The 21,181-nt window shown below is 44.2% G+C and overlaps 1 protein-coding gene across 11 annotated transcripts in view; it reads left to right on the top strand.

Moving 5' to 3' along the window:
• Positions 1–19,869, top strand: part of LOC142582393 (protein couch potato-like) — a 156,295-nt gene extending 136,426 nt beyond the window's left edge. For 6 of the 11 annotated variants that reach the window (XM_075692063.1, XM_075692064.1, XM_075692062.1 and 3 more), the window contains 4 exons: positions 1,286–1,635; positions 5,269–5,338; positions 8,350–8,457; positions 18,648–19,869. In XM_075692063.1, the coding sequence (XP_075548178.1) occupies positions 1,286–1,635; positions 5,269–5,338; positions 8,350–8,457; positions 18,648–18,662 (543 nt within the window). In that variant the 3' untranslated portion in view covers positions 18,663–19,869. The remainder of the gene's footprint in view (positions 1–1,285; positions 1,636–5,268; positions 5,339–8,349; positions 8,458–18,647) is intronic. The other 5 variants (XM_075692070.1, XM_075692069.1, XM_075692068.1 and 2 more) reach the window with 3 other exon arrangements.
• Positions 19,870–21,181: the final 1,312 nt, after the last annotated feature.

Genomic DNA, 21,181 nt, shown 5'->3' with positions numbered 1-21,181 from the left:
CTCCCTGCCTTTCCTTCTGCACTTTTTCCTTCCTTCCTTCCTTCCTTCCTTCCTTGGCTGGCATAGTACACAACTACGTATCACTAGGACTGGTGACGCGTGTTTTTGGTTAATATATTTTTTCTCTCATAGTATTATGGATAAACGTGAGGCGCCGGGGTAGGCCAGTGGCTATGACGCTGCGCTGCTGAGCTTGAGGTCGCAGGTTTGATCCCAACCACGGCAGTTGCGTTCCAATCCAGTATAAATGAAAAAAAAAAACGCTCGTGTACCGTGCACTGGGTGCACGTTAAAAAAATCCCAGGTGGTCAGAATTATTTCGGAGCCGCACACTATGGCTTGCCTCATAATTAGATCATGGTGTTGGCATGTACAACTTCAGAACGTAGATTTGAAAGCTCAAATATGATAACCTGGAATGACTTCGCAGGCATATTTTAAATTTACTACCAACAAGAAGCTTTCCTGTAGAGCCTATTTTACGTATGCGACGGCGACAGTATCATGCGAGAGAAGAGATCTCGTGATGAACATTTTCTTAGCTTGTACGTGCTTCGACATCCCTTCACTCATCACCTACCTTGTAATGACTTCAATTTCATTCAGTTACTACATGATTTTGATGACACATCACTACATTGTTGCACTAACAGAGCTGCTACTTTTGGTTACGTTCAATGCCTGCCATATCGGTTCGAGCTTTGACTTTGTGCTTGACCACTAAGAAGTCAAGAGAAGATTCTGGACTAGTGCATTAAATTATGCAGGACAGTCATTTTATATCACACCCACGGGGACAGCTCAGTGGATATGGCGTTCTGCTACTGAGATTGAAGGGGCGGGTTTAATACGCGGCCACATTTCGATGGCGGTCAAATGTAAGGACACTAGTGTAGTTAGATTTGGGCGCACGTTAAATAACTGCCACGTTAAAGAATGTACCCGCTAAGAACCAGGTGCTCAAACTTGACCCGGAGTTCTCCAAAACGACGCCTCTGCTAACCCACTGGGCAGTTTCGATACGTTAAACCTAACATTAATTTTAACTGGCTGTCGATCATCTTACTAAAACATAGGATTAATGTGCTGGTCTCGCTCCTCGTAACTGGCGTCACTTAGGAGGCGACCACATGTGGCAAGAAGTTGGCCAACACTGTCCGCAATGTGCCGTTGCCGACCATGTCGCAACGAGGCAAAAAGGACTCATGAGACACGTACTCGTCGTGTAGTCAAGCTATTGTTGTTGATTCGGCGCGACTGAACTACCGACAACATGTCGTTCAAGGACAGCGTTGCCCAACATGAAGCCGCGGTGGATCTCTGCTGTCTACATGCGTGGCTAGAGCTGGACCGTCGAGACCGACAACTTATGCAGCACACTTTGCTGGGAACTCCTCTGCAGCCTCCGCTGACGATGCCGCACCCACTGTCGCACGCGGCGCTGGCCGGCAGTGCAGCTGCGATGCACGCGACCATGCCGCCCCCGCACCTGGTCACCAGCCCGGCGCTCGCGTCACCTGTCGGCTCCACCTCGTCTTCGGCTGCCGCAGCGGGAACGCCACCCTGCTCCACGCTGTTCGTGGCCAACTTGGGACAGTTCGTCTCCGAGCAGGAGCTCAAGGACCTCTTCGGAAGGTGCGTACCGCATGCCAATTGTTCGTCTGACAGTCGGCCTGTTTGTTCGAAGGGCTACAGCATGCATGTTACACTTCGTTACATTCACTTTAACCCGCTGATGAGCTAGCGATGAATTTCTGCAGCGCCACGGTTTAGGAACAGTCAGCTGAGCACAGCTCGTGATGTATTATGCCAGTAATTTTACGCTTTGGGCGCTGCTATACTTTTAGCACTGATTTAAGAGTAAAGCTCGCCAATGGCTTTAGCCAACAGGTGCAGCCAAAATGTCAACACAAGTAAACAATTTTTACCACATGGACAATGCCGAAAGGCACGTCCTCTCATCGGCTTACGTTTTATAATGGCTAAAGGAAGGTTGTTGTGTTCAATGGAGGAACTTCATTTACCGACTTAGGTCTTGCCATAGTGCCATCGTCGGTCTCCCAAAAAGCCATGTTGCAGTTGTGAGCAGAAGCGCTGCATATTCCAAGTTGAATCTATGTATATTTCAGACCGCTTCAAAAATAGCTACCGTACACTAGTGAAGTCGTTAAAGCGATTGTCTCGCAAATTTTAACACCTATGGCGAGGAGGCCGACCACGCATTTTGAAGCTTTGGTCAATGACATAATAAGCCGCTTCAGAAACACTCGGGAAACAAAAGAAAGCGTACTTGTTTAAGAGGTGAGTACAGTAAATCTGTGTAAATATAAAAAAGTATGGGCTCATATATCCACAAATGCGAGAAAATACTTTTTCTGAAGGCGCAAATTGGTTGCCGAGAGTTGATCAAAACTGGCAGGGTAACCGTTACCCCGAGATTGTGCTTGAGGCGCGTATTAGTCTTCGTTCTAAAATGAGAACATCATAGATTTCTTGTTTGTATATATAAAACAAGATCCGAATGGTCTATGACATGACCTTTTGAATGTCCGCTCTTGCATGACGGCGAAGGCTCGTTATCGTGTGTGATGCTGCCGCATACCGCAAGGCTCATCATCTTCCGCCTGTATGCCCTAATTTCGGGTTGATTACTTCAAAAGCTACACCTACGAACAGTTGGCAATACAGTTGAGCATACTGATGACAATGTTGTCTAGAGCGTTAAGACAAAAAAAAAAGATGTTGGAAAGTTTGGCTTTGAGAAACATGGCAAGCTTGCACAATTCTACTGTGTTAGCAGAGAAAGCCAAACAAAATAAATGACAGCAAGCGTGCAGCACAAGTGACGATCGTTTCTTTACCTCGTCGCATTTCGAGAAGCCCCTACATCGCAATATTAGTGAGATGTGTTTAGCTTACGTGGTTTACGTGGTGTCTTGGGTGATTTGATATACGGTATAAGTTTCATGCCCCACTCTTCAGGTTGGTATCGTACATGTGGCGTTATCGTAGGTGTCGTGCACTTCTAAGCACTGTCAGTAACGGAAACGAGGACCTGCTTCGAGTATGTCTGCGAAGAGATATGATAAGCCAGGGTTCTCTTGCTGTAAGTTCTAACTAGCACAAGTTCAGACGGAAAACGAAAAATTGCACGCTTTAGTACAACATAGTCGAGCGTTGCGCCTGTGTTGGTCGTTGCATCATGTTTTAGCGTTTTGCTTTATGAAAGCGACAAGCTAGAAAGCAGGAAGATCAGAAACCATACAACGAGAAAATCGTAAGGAAGTTTCTTCTTGTCTATGCGATTAAGTGATGTTTGAAAATAACGGATACTTGTGGTACACATTCTTTCAGGGTAATTACCGTTAAGCGAAAGCTCATTGCATTAAATGTCAACGCAAAAGCATCCGTCAGACTGTTTAGTAAATATATTACGCTTCTCAATACTGACTCATCAATACACTTGCCAGGTTGTGAGCACGGTATAGAAGCAAAACTCTGGAACAGCAAATATTCTAGTTGAGGTTACAAGGATTGAATGGAGTTAGGCTGGTCAGGTCTTACACCGATGTGTAAGCAGCAGTCAGTCAAACCAAGAGAATAGGTTTATGCCGTGGAGGGCGGTAGAAGATTCGGTGAGATCACAATATCAAGAAATTTGCAGGCATGGGCTTCACCTAAACACGCCAAGAGTAACTGAAGATATCTGGGATATGCTTTCGTCATGCGCTGTACCTAAGTAGGCTGATGTTTTTGTCCTTGATGACGATAACGACGCCACATGTTTGTATATGCAATTTGTTGTAAATTAGTCGTAAGCATGCCTCGAATGCATTGAGAAATGTTCCGCATCACCGGCCGAAGGCATCTATGTAGTGCGCTTTTGCGGTTATTATGGCAGCGCGCAATACTTGTGGGTGAGCTTTTTACAACGTTGTTTCTATGGCAGCTGTGTGTGCAGGGGAGCGTCCTTCTATAGTTCGGAAACACGTTTTTATAACCTTTCTTTTTTTGCTTGATAATAACAAGAAAATAAAAAAATTGACTGCCTGTGAGGTGCACTCGCACTTGATGTAGCATCTGTCGCGTTTCTCCGAAGAAATGTTCTCAAGAAGCCAGGAGTTTAGACGTGGTGATTTCGTGCTTTATGCAGATTGTTGAGCGCACCCAGGTGCCTCTGTGCACTTTTGTGACACCTTGCAGATGCTATTTTTCAGTTTTTAGGCGAAATTCGGGCTTAAAATCTTAGTCGTTATAGTTTTACATTGTGTCCGTCTCGCTCATCCATGTCGTGTCGATGTTGTGCATCGAAAGCGTTGTAGCGGGCTTGAGAAGTTCGGTGCAAAGAAGCTAAAAAAAATCAAAGGTCGCGTAGTACACTGCGTTAGGGCATGCACGACGATTTAAGAACAAGCACATCGTCTTGTGAGAACGACGTTCGGTTTCTGAATATTTGGATTACACCTTTTGCCAGCTACGACGCTTTCCATACCGTGTTGTGCATTGTGCTGCGACAAAGCACCTGTAACGTCACTGTGCTCTTTACACGCCCTTTCTGAACGTTCTTCTCTCCGCTCTTGACTAACTGTAGTGACGCACTCGTCGGACTGCACGTAAAGGTCGTGAACTAGCCTACTCTTGGCGCTTGTTGTGACTCACACGTTATGTACCCTGTGTGCATGCCTGTAGACATTGTGCTAGTACGCATGAGATATCCTTCTCTTGGACGCTTGCTTACAGCTGCTACTTTAGACAGTGTGTGGATAGTGTGGCAGAACATGGCGAACAAATTGCATTGGCTTAGAAGCCTTTACCGATATATTTACTAACATGCTCATAAGACAGACCGTTACAAATACTGCCTTGGGAAGTTGGGGAACACAGCAGGTACTTTTAAGGGAAAGGACAGCTCCGAAACTAATACAAAACTTTGGGAATGTTTACGCACTGAGACGCAAGAGCCTGTCGTTCACGTCACTATCACTGTGCAAAACATTCCGCCTTAATATTATACCATCCCCCGGAATCACGTTTCTGCATAAAGGTACGCTGATCCCTTACTGATATTAAATTCTTCACTTCTTCGTGCAGGAAAGACCAATCAATTTGTTCGTTAAAACAGTGACGGGCACTAAAAAGTGCTTTGAAGTCGCTGCCAGGGTCCAGCTTCCGTGTTAGATGTTTTGCAGCTAGTGGGACAAGGATTATGCTAACACAGACTTCCTAAGGGCGACTGCACTCACGGGGACCATTATTTTCTAATTTCAGTTTCCCGGGTTTTTGCCGCTTGCGTATGCACAATAAAGGTGGCGCTCCCGTAGCTTTTGTCGAATATCAAGTAAGTACTGCATCTGTACACATCTTGGAGAATACGAGTCGTACACATGATCAGAAATCGAGGCTTAAGAGCCTCACCGATAAATGCTCGGGGATTATTGAAATCGAGAACAAGAACCTCGGTTCCGTGTTTGCTCCTCATTGGTCGCGCTGCGCCCGCTTCTTTTGTAGCAGCCTTCTCCCTTGCAACGAACGCCTTTCTCGTCGTGTGCTGCATGCTACCTGCATTTTGCCTGCCTCCCCGCTTGCACTCGCCGCCGCTGCGCAAACGGCCAAACACGGGATCTAGGTTCCGTAAATGTCTCACTTTTTGGACACCATCAGGAAACGACGAGGTTTGACTTCGATTTTTTTTGGCTGCGTAAGGAGCCCATCTTGCGCTGTTATTTTGCTTTTTTTCAATTCTGCTCGGCAGTTTACCGTAAGTTTTGTTCACCATGCGTAGCCATCACCGCGAGTCAGCAAGCTAAAATATTTTGAGGTTGTAGCCATATTTCACAGCAACAAAGATTTCTGTTTTGTGCACGCGTGTGGGACATATATCGTGCATGACGCCACCACATGAATGCGTTCGAAAAGAAATATACCTCGAGCAAGGAATACTCACGTGATATAATACCAGTAAGACGCAGATTTCTTCTTTACACTGAAGGCGCAATTGCGACCCTAGCAACGGCAGATGTACTTATAGGTATTTTTATTTTTGTCCAAAGGTAAGTATGGAAGCCCCAGCTGAGTGCTCGGTGTAAACAAATGACGTCAAACTTTATTTGTTTTTCATTTATAAAAATATAAACGGAGGGGGTTGAGAGACAAGCCGCTATGAACGGCTTGATGAGTTCTCCCCCTCCTAACTCAATTTCGGCAGCAGAACCGAGCAAGAAAGCATGAAAATTGTATATAAAAATCAAGTAATAAAACACCTATACAAGTGACAGAAACAAACATTTACTAGAACAAGTATGCAGAGCTTAATTACAGCGACAAACATTAGATGTAAACTAGAATCTGCGGTCTAAAATGTTCTTAAGGAAAAAAAAGTTACACAGCATGTATAGCCTAGGAGAGTCGCGGTGAAACGTGAAACATATAAGACTAATAGAGACGATGGAACTAATCCCTACTGACTGGTGTTTATAACGTTTCCGCGAGATCTGTAATATTTCTGAAAACGTCAAAAGCAGAGCTCTCTATGCTTAGTGGTTCAATATCACATATGGGAAACATACATGAAGAAACAAAGCAGTCCTCGTGTTCACTGCATATACGTCATCGCCAAAGATCGGAATAAATTATTGATGGAACTGTAAGATGCCATAATGCGCTTAAAAAGGCTGTCATAGGAAAGGGCAATATTTTTAGTGTAAGTCTTACCAAAAACTCGGCCCTTCGCAACCTTGAGCTTGAAATATGGGTAAAAGTAAAGAAGGGCAGCAACAAAATTTGAAAGCCAGGCATCTGATACTTTGTAATTACGAAGTGCGCACCGCAGGAACATAATTTCTTTGGACTTACTCATTAATTGCATGATAATTGTTATGCTTTTCATCACACGTAATATATTATTATTTAATTCACATGGTTGAAAGAATGCTTGCGAGAGCGTAACGGGAAGTTTTCAGCTTACTTCAGGTCAGTTCATAGCACCAAATTTTGATGTCGTGACATCACGAGCATTATTGAGACCACACCGCAAAGTGACACAATAACTTCATATGCAAATTAGTTCACAGTTTTCGTTAAATGATAATAGCAAAAAAGAGGACACCACTATAACGTTTGCCAAACGTAATAGTAGAGAAGTAGGTGGGCTTTCAGCTATTTTGCACACTATATTTCTTCGTACGACAACGAAACGCTACTGGTTTAACTGTAGGCAGAGTTAGAGCGAGGAAGAACGCTTTATTATCCACATAGTTGTCTAGACATTTTCCTTTTCGCTCACAGACGCTCAGTTACAATTAAATCGGCACGTTTTCAGGTGACAATTTTTACTGCTACAGTCATGCAATTCTTCGACAGCGACGATCAGCTTGATCCCTGCACCAAATGTTCACAATTATATTGCATTCAATGGGTTAGCTAGAAGCGCCATAGCTGCAAATAGAATTTCGCTGCCACATTTTTAGTTTTACTGTTGAGTATACCTACCTTGCGCAGTTCTTTTTTATTCATGCATGAAATTTGCTTTTGCACACCTATTGTTTTATACGCTGCTTTTCGTAAATAACGAAAACAATCACAGGAGCTTCGGCAGTAGAAATATTTCTTTGGTGCACCTTATTTTCCTTTGCTGATAAATGTATACGTCTGCCTGGAATAGAAGTTAAAAAAGGAAGGGCTCAAAGTGAAGGCCTTGATCTACTATATCCCTGACATGCTTTCTGACACCATAGTTTAAGCACACTGTACAAGTCCGCAATTTAGCGCTATACTGTATGTTAAAATTAATGGTTGCTTTATACGCAGTTTTTTTATAAGTATTCAAATAAAAACTTGAAACATCATGATAAAAAATAAGCATTACCTTGGATGAAACAACACCAGAGCCATTAAGAAATTTTCTGTCCCAGAGCATATAATGCGAATAGCATGGCGAGCAACGCTGTCTTACTTCACGCTTAAACGTTAACATTTATAAACTGCCCATAAAAGCGTGATATAGTCACTTGCCAAAGTACCATTATATGTCCATACTATTGCGGCAGACCTTCAACGTTGCGCAGATTATCAATTAACTAAAAATATGAACAGAAGGAGCCAGTGATGAAGCCACGACGATTATGAGATTTTACTAGAACCACAATGGTGATCAGCGGTGTATAATTAACCTTCCGTCCCCCTCAAGTTCCGCTAAGTTTACCTGAGACATCGTTTGCTCGATTTCAAGTTGACAGCGTTGCTTTAGAAGACATACCAGCATCTATTTCTATAACCAGTGTGCCTGCTTACGAGCGGGCTTAAAATCCAAGTTGCGGCTTAACTTGAGGCTCTCTCTTTGCTTATTTGCAGGACGTCCGCCTTGCAACACATGCTATGAATGCCTTGCAGGGCTGTGTACTGTTCTCCTCAGATCGAGGTGGAGTCCGCATTGAATTCGCCAAAAACAAGATGGGAGAGGTGAGAATACTTACAAAAGAACACTTGCAGTATAATATGATGGAACACAAGACGCAAACCATAGTAAAGATGTTCCCGACAGCTTTGTAAATCGGAAAGGCTTGAAAGTAGTTCCACAAACACGTTCAGGCGTAGAGGTGGAGCGCCTGCGAGCGGCAGCGTTCGTTTGACTACATCTGTGCTATGGTCGGCGTCTCTTCGCTCATTCATGACTTCCCGTCCACCTCACACAGGCTCTTCTTCCGAACCCTCCTTCGTTCAAGAGGTTAAGCTAATCCCTTGCGTGACATCAGTTTTATTAGACAAAACGCACATTAAACGAGGAAGTTAAACAACAACCGCGAAAAGGATGCGATACATTCTACAGGCCGCTATGCATTGCACATGACGATACAAACGAAATGCATACAGTGCTACCGACTACAGGCGACACAAGCTAACAGCATGCCCATTCAGTAATCGGCAAAGGACTGGCAAAGAGAAAGCGTCGTATTCATGCACATAGACGTCTATTCAGATGGCGGATTTTAAATTCGTAGTGGGATTCCAAGTGTCGATTTTTGACTTGGTGAGCTTGGCTACGTCTAGACGCTGTTCCTCGAATTGTCTGCCACTCGGTATGCTCTGAACGTTTGGCTATCTTGTGCACCCACTTAGAGCACTTAGGGATGTTTGCACTAGAATTTCGCAGGATGGAAGGTAAAGGAAAGTGTACAGCGTACAATAATGCTCCAGAGAAGCTACGTCGGCCGCTCAGTAGTGAGTGAAATCAAGATGGCGGGCAGCTGTAAACATTTGTGGGTTTTGGTGGCGGGAAACATCAGCTGTCTCTTTGGCTCGTTGGAAGTTAACGCAGAGCAACAGGCTCTGTATGAGATCTGGTAGCCCTCAGACTGAATGCAGTGTAGCGCGGAAACGTCGCTTTGTGCCTTGACACGTACGAATAGCAATTAGTGTTGTTATGGTTCTGAGAGGTTGTTAGTCGCGCAAGCTTCAATATGTTGGCGATTATGGTGTTTCAGTGACGGACCTGCGCAAGTGTGCATAGATACGTCGGTCAAGGTGCACTGCTCAGTACTTCAAAAGCGGCAGGTCTGCATGACCTGAGCCTAAAAAGGCTCTGTTTTTAAATACATACCTTGCTGGATATTGCGAAAATAGTGACTTTTGCTATCGAGATGTTCGAACGAAAAATAATTTTTTTTGCTTGAAATGTTGAACGCAGGGTGCTTTTTGTAGCGTTCCAGATTATGCGCTTAACGAAAAACGTAGAGGGGCCTTAGCAGTAACTCGACTTCACTCGACTTCACTAAAAGTACCAAATTTTAACTACCTACGGAAGCCATAGCCAAAGAAAACAATTAAGGATCTCCTAACTACTTTAGGGCTGGTCCTCCGACTGCTACTACGATGACCTAGCTTTGTGATTAGACAACGGCCTGGTTATTGGGTAGGCTTTCAGGTTCTATGCATGTCGTAGTATGAGAAAGGGATGGTGTAGGAAGATCAACGTATTAAACAGTTTAAAACGAGAGTACGCTGGGCATGTTACCGGGGATTCACGGTACGAAGGAGCGGGCCTACAATAAGACAGACGCAATAAGAACACTGGCAACATAGTCATAGCCAGCGTTTCTTGTTGTGGCTTTTGTTGTCCTTGTGCCCATGTATTGTGTCACTGCATTTCTGTACAACGCACAAAAGAATGTTACTGCTATGTAACGTACGCTGCAATCATATGCACTCTTAGTTACTTATGTTATGTGGTAATGCAAGAAATATAGAGCTTGCATTTCAAAGCGTTTGATCTTTGTCCCAAGGCCAAGTAATACCTCATACTTTAACGTCCTTTTTACTCTAGTCGTGTGCCCTGCTTAGTTAATATGCGCATATTACAGTGTTGCCAGACAAAAAGGGGATGACGCAGCAGCCTAATACACTGTTAGTTAATATGAGTATATTACACTGTAGAAAACATGTAACCACGTAACAAAGAAAGTCTAAAATTATAATAGCCTATGTGCATAGCGTACGAAGACGTCGACGTGACACCTTTTTCCGAATGTCAGAGAGTCACACAGACCTCATTTGAATGTGAATGAGTAATGAACCTTATATTTCAGTGGAACTGTTACTTCTCAAGTGAGTGAAACGCAAAGTGCTGTCACGCGACCTTGGATGAGTAATCTGCAAAACGAACTCTGCCTTCTCGCAATACAACCGCAATAAATTTGTGAGCACTTTAATTTTTTACTCCAAAACTCGCGCACCTGCAATTCGTTCTTTACTACAAAGCGACGGAACTATCTGGGCAGGAAAAAAAAAGGATAACGCTGAGGTGCATCGCAGGCTGGCGCATGCGAAAGAAGGACATTCATTCATTCATTCATTCATTCATTTCTTTTTATTTCTACTCTTGCCATACAAATTATCAAACACTGACTGAACCCATAGCCAGAGGCTAGTGTGGGGTTCAGAAACAAAAATACGCGGTGGCAGTGACACAGCACTTGTGTAAAATAGAAAGCCCAAAATCACGGCGAAAGACCAAAGTACAGCATACAATGAGGAGAAAATAAAATAATATGGATTTTACAGCAGAATGAGTAAAGATCTGTGATGACCAACACTGTACAACAAGCACAAACCGCGAACGACTGTCACATAGATCAAATAAGGCTCAAAAAGTATGTTCCTAACGCTTTATTTGTTTCGTGGGACTGTTTTATTTCTGGGGGTAAAGCATTCCAAACCTTGGCTCCTGAAAACTGCACCAATCTTTCACTGTAGATGTTATTATTCGGTGACAGATTAAAGTTACTATGTGTGAGGTTTCTCGTGAGTCGAGTTCGCATACGCTCCAAACACAGTAATTTTTATAACACGCACATTGTAACACCTTGAAGATGACCAGCGTTCTTTACCTTAAGTGGTGGTAAAAAGAGCAGTGGCTTGGACTTATTGGTGATTTTTTTTCCAGGTCTCATGTAGTATCGGTGTTAGCAGACCTCATGATGGCAATGTAGACGTCAGCGCCACGCGCTCGTTATGCATGCTATTCGGTGACGCCTGGTACTGAAGTTACCTCTGGTTCACTCTTGGAATTTTTATTCGATTGATGCTAACATTACACCTGAGTAATTATATCCAAACTGTCTAAACACGGCGGAATGTTATAATTATTGAGCGTAAAAAGCGCTGGTCGGCATTAAATTGTGACAATGTCGCCCTTTGCGAGCCGTGCCGTGTATACAAAGGAACTGAGGTAAAATATATGCAGTGCCCAAATGACGCCGACTACACCGCTACAGTTGTCTACATTATTTTCAGTAAATGACAAACTTAATATGCCCGGGCTGTACTTACATCTTCATGGGACAGCTACGCTGAATGAGTTAGTAAATACCGCGATGTTTCAGCGGTTATTGTCTTCTGCCGCGAAGCACGAGGTTGCAGCACGAGGTGGAATCCCGGCTGTGGGGACTGCATACCGGCGGGGGCGGAGTGATTAAAACACTCGTGTATTTAGACTCAGGTGTACATTACAAACCCCACAGCTCAAAACCTATCCGAAGCCCCCACACTTCGGCGTCCCTCGCACTCCAGGTTTGGTACAGTAAACTCGAGCAATTATGAGCGAGTTGATTTGTCTGTAGTGCAATAATTAAGTGGTCGAAATAATCAGACGCTTCAATTGTTGAAGCATTGGGTTCCCATATTACTTTATAAGAGAGAGAGAGAAAAAAAAAGCAAGGATAGGAAAGGCAGGGAGGTCAACCAGAAGAGCATCCGGTTTGCTACCCTACACTGGGGGTGGGGGAAAGGGGAATAGAAAGAGGAAAAGGGTAGAAAGTGAGCACTGAGTGCGTCTGGGCGGGACACTATGCACAGGGACACTATAAACGGTCTCGTAAGCCGGTGAACTTCAAGTATTGCACTAGTGCACGATTCGCTTTTCGTGCCAGTGACGGGTGTGGCCACGGTCCGAGTATCTTTGACTCGGAGAACGGTCTTAAGTCCAGTCGGTGTAAAGTTTCCCGCAGAGAGAGGCGTTGTACATCGTAACGGGGGCAGGTGCACAATAAGTGCTCGATGGTCTCCTCGCACCCACAGGAATCGCACATCGGGCTCTCGGCCATTCACAAACGATAAGAGTATGAGTTCGTGAACGCTACTCCCAGCCACAAGCGGTACAGCAAGGTTGCTTCACCGCGGGAAAGGCTAGATGGCAGTCGTAGCCGTAGCGTGGGGTCCAGTTTATATAGTCGGCAATTGTAGGCACTTGAACTCCAGAGATCTTGCGACTTTTTGCGTGCATGTAGGCGAAGTTCCCTGGCAGCGTCCGACCTCGCCAAAGGTATTGAACGCGACTGGGTATCTTCGTGGGCAGACCGGGCAGCCTTGTCAGCTAGGTTGTTGCCGACGATGCCACAGTGAGCAGGAATCCATTGAAATATGATGGTGTGCCCTCTTTCCAGAGCATGGTGGGGCGCTTCCCTGATGTCAGATGTCATCTGCTCGTAAGTTGTGTGACGTAATGCAGACTTGATGCTGTGAAGGGCTGCCTTAGAGTCACAAAATACGACCCATTTCTCTGTTGACTCTTCGCTGACGTACATCATAGCGGCATGGAGAGCTGCAAGCTCTGCCGATGTAGGTGTAGTCGTATGTGACAATTTGAATTTAACTGTAACCTTCTTGGCTGGAACGACGAATGCGGCAGTTGAGCTGGTACGGGAGGTCAAACCATCGGTATATATATGTGTGTGGTCCTGATACGTCTGGTGCAGTAATAGGAGCGTAAGTTGCTTCTGAGCCGGCGATGGATGATTGGACTTTTTTGTAATTCCAGGAATAGCAAATTTCACTTGAGGCTGTCGTAGGCACCACAGGGGAGATGAAGGCTTCGTCGCCGGTGTAAAATATGACGGTATGCACTCTTTATGAGCGTTAATCACTCTTGAAAAGGTCGCTGGAGGTCTCTCGGCTGGTAGGGAGGCCAAATGAGGGTCGGGGATCCCTGACATATGGCGAATGTGCGCTCTGAGAGAGTCGACAGCTACGTGTGTCTGGATCATATGGTCCCCGCGATGGCAACTGTTGCGGCTGTTGACGTGCACCGAGGCAGCCCTAAACACGTGCGTAGGGCTTGACCTTGTATGCTCTCCAAAGCGCGAAAGTTCGTCTTGCATGCATTTGACAACACTGGTAGACTGTAACGTAGGAGTCCGAGAAACAGTACCCTGTGGAGTGCATCATAGAACGGACTGGTGTACCCCAGTTTTTCCCGCAGAGAAATTTAACGACCTGAGCAATGGCAACTAATTTCTTCTTTAGATAGACGCAGTGGGGGCTCCACGAGAAGTTGCGGTCAATGATTACACCCAGAAAGCGATGTATCTTAGCATAGGATACAGCTTGACCATTGATTGAAACAGGATACGATGTCATTTGTTTGCGCGTAAAGCCAACCAATGCGCACTTTACAGTAAACACGCTGAGGCCTTGTTCTCGGAGATAAGACGCCGTCATGGTCGCCGCCCGTTGAAGCCTGGCTCGTACCTGAGGGCGAGTCACCGCAGAAGCCCAGATGCAAATGTCGTCGGCGTATATTGAGACGTGAACTGACTGCGGTAGGTACTCCGCTAGTCCTACCAAGACGAGGTTGAACAGAATGGGGCTCAACACCCCACCCTGCGGCACACCACGGCAGGTGTAATGTTCCGAAGTTGGGCCGTCTTCAGTCTGTAAGAAAAAGCACCTCTCAGTCAAATAGCCCCGAATCCATTGATACATCCGGCCACCAACTCCAACAGCCTCAAGTGAGTTCAGTATGGTCTCATGGGCGACGTTGTCGTATGCTCCTTTTATATCTAGAAAAAGTGCCACTGATAGGCGCTAGAGGCTTTTTTGATTTTGGACCCAGGTTACGATGTCAATGACGTTGTCAGTGGACGAGCGACCTCGACGAAAGCCTGTCATGGCGTCCGGATAGATGTTGAATCGCCATATGTGCGAGAGCGATTTTCCGGGATCAAGCGACTGACAGAAAGCTTTCTATCGCTTGTCTTCCAATTTATCCATACGACGCAGGACTTTCTTCTGTATGCGTCGTGAAGCCCTCAGATCCAAGACGCACTTCTTACGCCGATACCTCCTCTCCGCCTGTCGGCGTGCCGCACGCAGCCTCTCCAGTTCCATATCCAAGCCTGTTCGCCTTGCTGACCTTGTGAGAGAGCAGATGGATGTTTTCAATGCCTCTGCGATTGCATCTTCGATAGTGTGTAGAAGGCCTTCCCGACATGCGTCATCCATATCCTTATTAAACTTTGTCCAATCAACTGTACGCAAGACAGTAGAGGAACGTTGCTCAACTCCTCTAATCTTTATGTTTGTTGGAATATGGTCGCTTCCATGCGTTTCAATGTCCGTAAACCAGTGGATGCTTGGGGCAAAGCGCCATGACACCAAAGTTAAGTCCAAGCAGCTGCTATAGGTCGTGCCTCGCAAAAACGTAGGGCTGCCGTCATTCACACAGCACAAATCATGGTCGGCAGCAAAGGAGGCGAGACTCCTGCCTTTGGAATCAATTTTAGTGCTTCCCCATAGCTGGTGATGCGCGTTGAAGTCACCTGTGATAACCCAGGGGCCATTGTTCATCAGTAATATTTTCTTGAGTCGTTCGCTGTCAAAATGACCTGCTGGGGATATGTAGCCTCCAATTAGTGTAAATGACACATCCTTCTTTTGGATATTCAGACAGACAAATTGGTTGTCGTCATGAGGCTCTACCGCATTAGCGACATATGTAAAGTCCGTGCGGATGTAGATGATTACTTTCGTGCTCGCACCGCATGTAGACGAAACAAAAGATTCGTAACCGGTCAGTCTGAGTGGAGTTGGTGTATTTGGTTCGCAAATGACCAGTATGGGAAAGCGATTTGTAAAAATGAATTGGCGAAAGTCTGTTATGCGGGTCCTTAGACCCCTAGCATTCCACTGAAAGATCGACGCACTTTTAACTTCAGTGCGGAAGGGGACTATTGGTCGAGCCATGATGCTTAAACGATGCTAGCAAGCACTGGATTTAATGCATCCAGTATTTGCAGAGCACTTCGAGCTGCTGGGGTTTGCAGCTTGTTCAGTATGATGCGCATTGTATTAATTAGCGAGTGCAGCATATCAGCCACCTGCCTGTCTTGGTCGCATAAATCACTGACAGTAGATGTCGGGGGTTGTCCAGCAAAATTTTGCTGTGATTCTGTCGGTGGATGCTGTCGTTTCGGTAAAGCCGGCCAAAATTCTGCAGATGTGGTCTTCTCAGTGGCCTTGTTGAGCCGGTTGAGTTGTTGGCCTTGTTGTTGTTGTTGTCGTCGTTTCGGTAGAGCCGGCCAAGATTCTGCAGATGTGGTCTTCTCAGTGGCCTTGTTGAGGCTCGGATTTCAAGATTTTCACTTATCTAGAATTGCTTTTCTTCTCGTCTTGCCGCAATATACTTCTTAGCCCGGAAATACCTTTTTTTCCTGGAAAGATGCACACCAGGCTTTCGGTGCACGCAAGTTGTAGCCCTCACGGCAAGAGTATAATGTAAATAGGAGACGGAGTGCAAGCCTTTTGCAACCAATATGTTATCAAATGGTAGAATGAAGTTGCGATTATTTCGCTGGGAGTTTCTCCTTGCCTGACTTTAGACTCAAACTTAGAAAATGTGTATCTATAGAAATAATGCCATTCACTGTCAAAGTCGTCACGCCGCATCTCTTCTGTGAACTCAAAGCCTTAATGCTAAGCTTCTGGGTGTACGTTTTTCATTGTGTTTTATTGAACACATCTTCGCAGCCAATACTTTGTGCACAGTATTGCTCTGCTTCCACATGGCAAAAACCACAAATAAGACAAAAAATATGGAAGATCAACAAATTATGCCAATAGCACATTAACCCCTTACCAATGAATTTACGGGGTACACGAACGCCACCAGTAGAAGCGCTGGCGCTGCCGTCGTTTTTGTGTCGAATGTTGGCTCGCGTGACACTGTTTCGCCTTGGTAGCGCTCGTACTGCTTGCAGTGAGCCGTCTTATCACGCAGGTTAGGAGGTATGTTTTAACATGTTTTGGCCAGGAATGCTATCCGCAACAAATTAATGAGACACTTACCTTAAAGGCTAGCACAATCTTGCACAATATGATTCTGACCAAAGCTTCTTGAACAATTCTCAGGCTAATCATGTTGTGGCTAAAAGAGTTAAGCTAAAGAGACGATAGCCGCTTGTATCACACAGATATGAAACTGCATGTAATATTAGACGGAAAAAAATGCGATAATCTGATTGAACCAAAAGGATAAGACAGGCATGTCAACGTCGTCAGTGAGAAACCGTGCTGAAGAAGATGATTTGAGCATCGTTGAATAAATTCTCTTTCGTGTTCTAGCAAGATAAACGCTGAAACTCGACACGTAGCGATGCCGCGCGTCCTACTGGCTGCACCTGAGAGTTGCTTGACCTCTTTCCTGCATCCAAATACTTTAGTGCTGAGGGCCAACTTGTATGATTTTATGCGCACATAGGTTTGCTTTAAAGGCTGGCCACCAGGTTTTAACAACAACTTAGGTTCCGTAAAAGCTAGCGTGTTCGTCCATTTCCGCGGAGTAGTTGCCGCGCGAGCAGTACACACAGCAAGGTTTGATAAAAGGATACAAAAAAACACCGAAAATTCTCATATATCATAGAAAACAGTTCAATCAAATAGAAAAAGAAATACTCTTACTAATAAATAATAGCTGGAAACTGCCAAGTTGCGCGCCCGTACGATGGAAAACGTAACACCCGGCGCTGCCGAAGTCGTCGCTCCGCACATGATCCAACTTTACAAGTCACTCGGCCGCTGGCGGCAGATGGCGCCCCAGTATGTACTCACGCTCAATAGGGCAGCATAACAGAGTAACGAACGATGCTTCTCGTAAAAGAAACTTTTTTGAAAGAGTACACATAGCATCTCGCAAAAAAGTTGACACTCGAACAATTACACTGCAGAAAAGACAATTCTGTGAGCTTAGTAATATCATCTTACGTAGGTTAAGAACTACAAAAAAAAAGAAAACTACTTAAGGCTCTTACATAAAACTGCTAATGAAAGACGTGTGATCAAATTCAGGTTTCTTTAGCACACGACGTCACTGACTTACGTGCTCTTGCTCACCAGTCACCGCTTTGGATCTTGACAAACTTGCACTAGCAAGGTTGAGATACCGCGCTCCTTGCTGAAACCTTCGCGGTGACATGTTGATGCCATCCAGAATTACTCCAAAATTGAGTGCCCAGCTTGCATCTTTTCCTGCCTTTCTTGTTGTTTGCTTTTGTGTTAATAAACGTATCAATCCCAAGGCTTCACAGGATGGCAAGAGCCAGTGCAGTCAATAAGGTAAATTTGCTGTTGCAAAGAAAACATTCCGTGATTACACATCTCAAAGACACATAATGCAATGAAATTTCAAGAATAACTATAAATGCTATGTATAACTTACTATTAGAAAACATTGGCACATTGACCGAAATTCTACGTAAAACTGTCGTATTGGTTGTTCCTATGGAGATCATACCTTCGTGCGCTTTGTGAAATTTACAAGGCTGACCAAAATTTTTGACCATTTATCACATATGTGGCTCTTTCATGGTCACCGCATCTCGAAATCAGTCTTTTCCCATTTACCTCACTTTTATTGAACGTGCATGGTCTCATGCAATGGTCTGCTGTGCGTTTTCTTCACAAGAAATAGCCTGTGTCATTATTGGGTTAGGCTCATCAAGTTCAAATATTTCTAATGGTCTCATTAGTTAATAGGGCCAAGTAAATCTTCCATTCTCACCGCAGAAAAGGGTTCTGATGGTTCAAAGTTCTTATTCCAGTTGCTTAGCCAAGCTTATGTGTTGTGAATATCGTAGTGGCTGTTCGAACATACGACAGTCCAAACTTTCACGTTGGGTGAAATGATGCGGTAAAATAATTGTACGTATGCCTTCGTTCTTAACATTGCAAGATTTCCTGCTTGTTAGAAGGAAACCCACATTGTGTAGATATAAATCATGGAATACTATGCATGTGTTATTCTCGGTCGTACGTTATCTTAATAATTGTTTGGATGCTACTAGCGTTCACAGTTCTCGTGTTTCTGTTTGCTCTTCCCACAGGTATCCCGTGAATGATGAACTGCAACAGTCGAGAAAACGCTTCAAGTTTCCTTAGGTGAATCTCGGTGTGTGTTCGAGAGGTGTACACAGCAGGCTGCAGCGCAAGCAACCAAAGGCGAAGGCTTGGACAATATTTTCAGTACATTGCATTAATCGCGTTTCCCGTGGGAGACGCCACTAGTTTGTGATGAAAAAAAAGTTATTTAGGCAAGCAATGAGTGTTTAGTGAATATTCTTTTTCTGGTTTTCTTTTGTTTTGTATACTGTCTTATTGTCATGCTGCCCTTTATAGTGCTTCGGCGTATCGGCACAGCGCTGCTTTTATTCGTGTGAGGTGACGATACTGTATTGGTGTGATAGAAGAGTATAGTTTAGAAGTCTGTTGTGCGGAGCGCCGACTACCTTTGACGCTTCAAAACGTCTTTGTCGGGAGTGTCTCAGTACGCGCTTAGTGTTCATTTCCTCTCGTTTTGTCTTCTGAAAGCTGTCCTTGCTGATACAGTGCATCCCGACGTCTTGTGCTTACATTCACGCGGTTGTGCCATGTGTTGGATCGCGCTTGCGGAAAACTGCGGAAAAGGATATTTGTGAACTCTGCATGATACTCCAAAGTACAGCCAGCTAATACAACTATCACGAATAGATGTTGAGACCAAAGAGACAGCTGTTTGAACCGAAAAACAGAAAGAAGAAATTGGGTTCACAATGTTGTACTAGTCACAGTGTACAAAGAAAAACTGTAATCACTATATTTATAGCAAGACTATCTTTATCGTGTGTCTTCATAAAGATATATCCTAAATTTAAAGCTTAACTTATTTAATTAATAGTGGGAACATTTATTGTGCTAGCACTCAATATAAGATGCGGACTTTTTAAGCATAGTACTGTGAACAGGGAAAGTGTAACATCACAGACATCAAAGCATACTTTGCTTCAGAGATATATTTTTGTGAGGCAGTAACGTTCCCAGTGACCTTCGAATCCAACTGACTTTGTGTATTCTTTGAACTCATTACTAATGACTTTTCTCTATCAATAATCATTTGCTTTTTTTCATTATTTTTGGGTCGTGCCGATATGTTTATTTTGTTATGTAATTTACAAGTGCTACTTTTTTCATTCATAACCATTGAATATGTTACTGCTTGTTTGGACCATTTTTGCATGATTATCCTGTATTGTATTTTTGTTACTAAAGCTATTTAATTATAAACATTGATTTTGAGTCTTCCTTGTTTTCAATTCGACATCAATACTTTCAAAGCGAATACTTCAGTTACTTGTGTTGGAGTCGGGAGAACTATGGAGTGTATGAGTGAATGTGCTCGCAATCGTCGTCACTTGGGCTCTAAAACGAAATCAAGACCCACTTGAGACCAAATTGTAGGCGCACGCAAAAATTCAAATTTCAGAAACAAGCCGGTGCACTTGCTTAGACACAGTGAGAAGTCGTCGCGACCTCAGAACACTGCGCCACTAAGATAATTTGCCATGACGTCAGATATTACAATGACCTGACGATTGCATTTACGTCAAATCTTGCTCAAGGTGACCTATACGACGCGCACATTTTGAAATGGCACTTTCCACAGAACATTGACTTAAGAACTATGCCTTAATTGCCATGCGTTCAGCGCTCAATGAGAACATACTAACAGCCATGGCTTTGTTAGCACATTGTTAACCGTAGCTGAACGCGTGGTATACAAGCTTCTTTAAACTTGGTCGTACAAAAGCACCCTTGAACAGACGCGTGGCACTTTCAATTGCACCAGTCAAGGATTACTAAAGTTCACTTTAATTGGTATTTTCAAATTACAGAAAGATTCATGCACTCATACTGCTTCGAAGAAGCTACATAGTGCACGTCACACCTTCCTAAGTTTTGTGGGTTGTGGAAACGTAGATACGTAACGCTGTTGTGAGATAAATGAGTTGTAAGAAGACAACTTGTGCCTCAAGGAGACCAAGGGACCATCGGCATTTTGTATAGACGTGTAGATTCGAAAACTTGCCACACATTTTTCACTGTGTTATCTTCAGGTATGAAAAAATGCGAAACAGGAACCAGGGGTGCCATTTTCTGAAAAAAAAATGTTTTCATTACGTTCCATTATTTTATCATGCCAGACACAAAACCGACGTAAGAGATTCTGTTCGTGCCCAAAGTCTGCGTAAATTTGACATGTGTGTTTCCGCAGGAGCAGTTGTCATTGGTATATAAAAACGGAGGATACCAATACGAGAATAGAAGCTCCAGCTGAATGCGTTTCGATGCAAGTGAAGTCGAAGCGATATGACTAAAGAGATGACGCTTTTCACGCGTATTATATTTACATAGTGACGCCTACTACGTCGTTTACAGAGGAAAGCTCGTCACAGAATTTGTGTCGTGGACTGAGATATTTTCTGAACATCGAATTCGTAGGAATTAATTGGCGCTGACGTGCTCATACGACACTTCACGAAGAGAGAGGCGGCGTTAGCATATTGATGTAATTACAGGGCACTAAAATATTTCTGCACATTTC

The sequence above is a fragment of the Dermacentor variabilis genome, chromosome 5 (genome assembly GCF_050947875.1).
Source record: "Dermacentor variabilis isolate Ectoservices chromosome 5, ASM5094787v1, whole genome shotgun sequence".
Lineage (NCBI taxonomy): Eukaryota > Metazoa > Arthropoda > Arachnida > Ixodida > Ixodidae > Dermacentor > Dermacentor variabilis.
The sequence above is the reverse complement of the archived record's forward strand: the minus strand, read 5'-3'. Positions and strand labels throughout refer to the sequence as shown.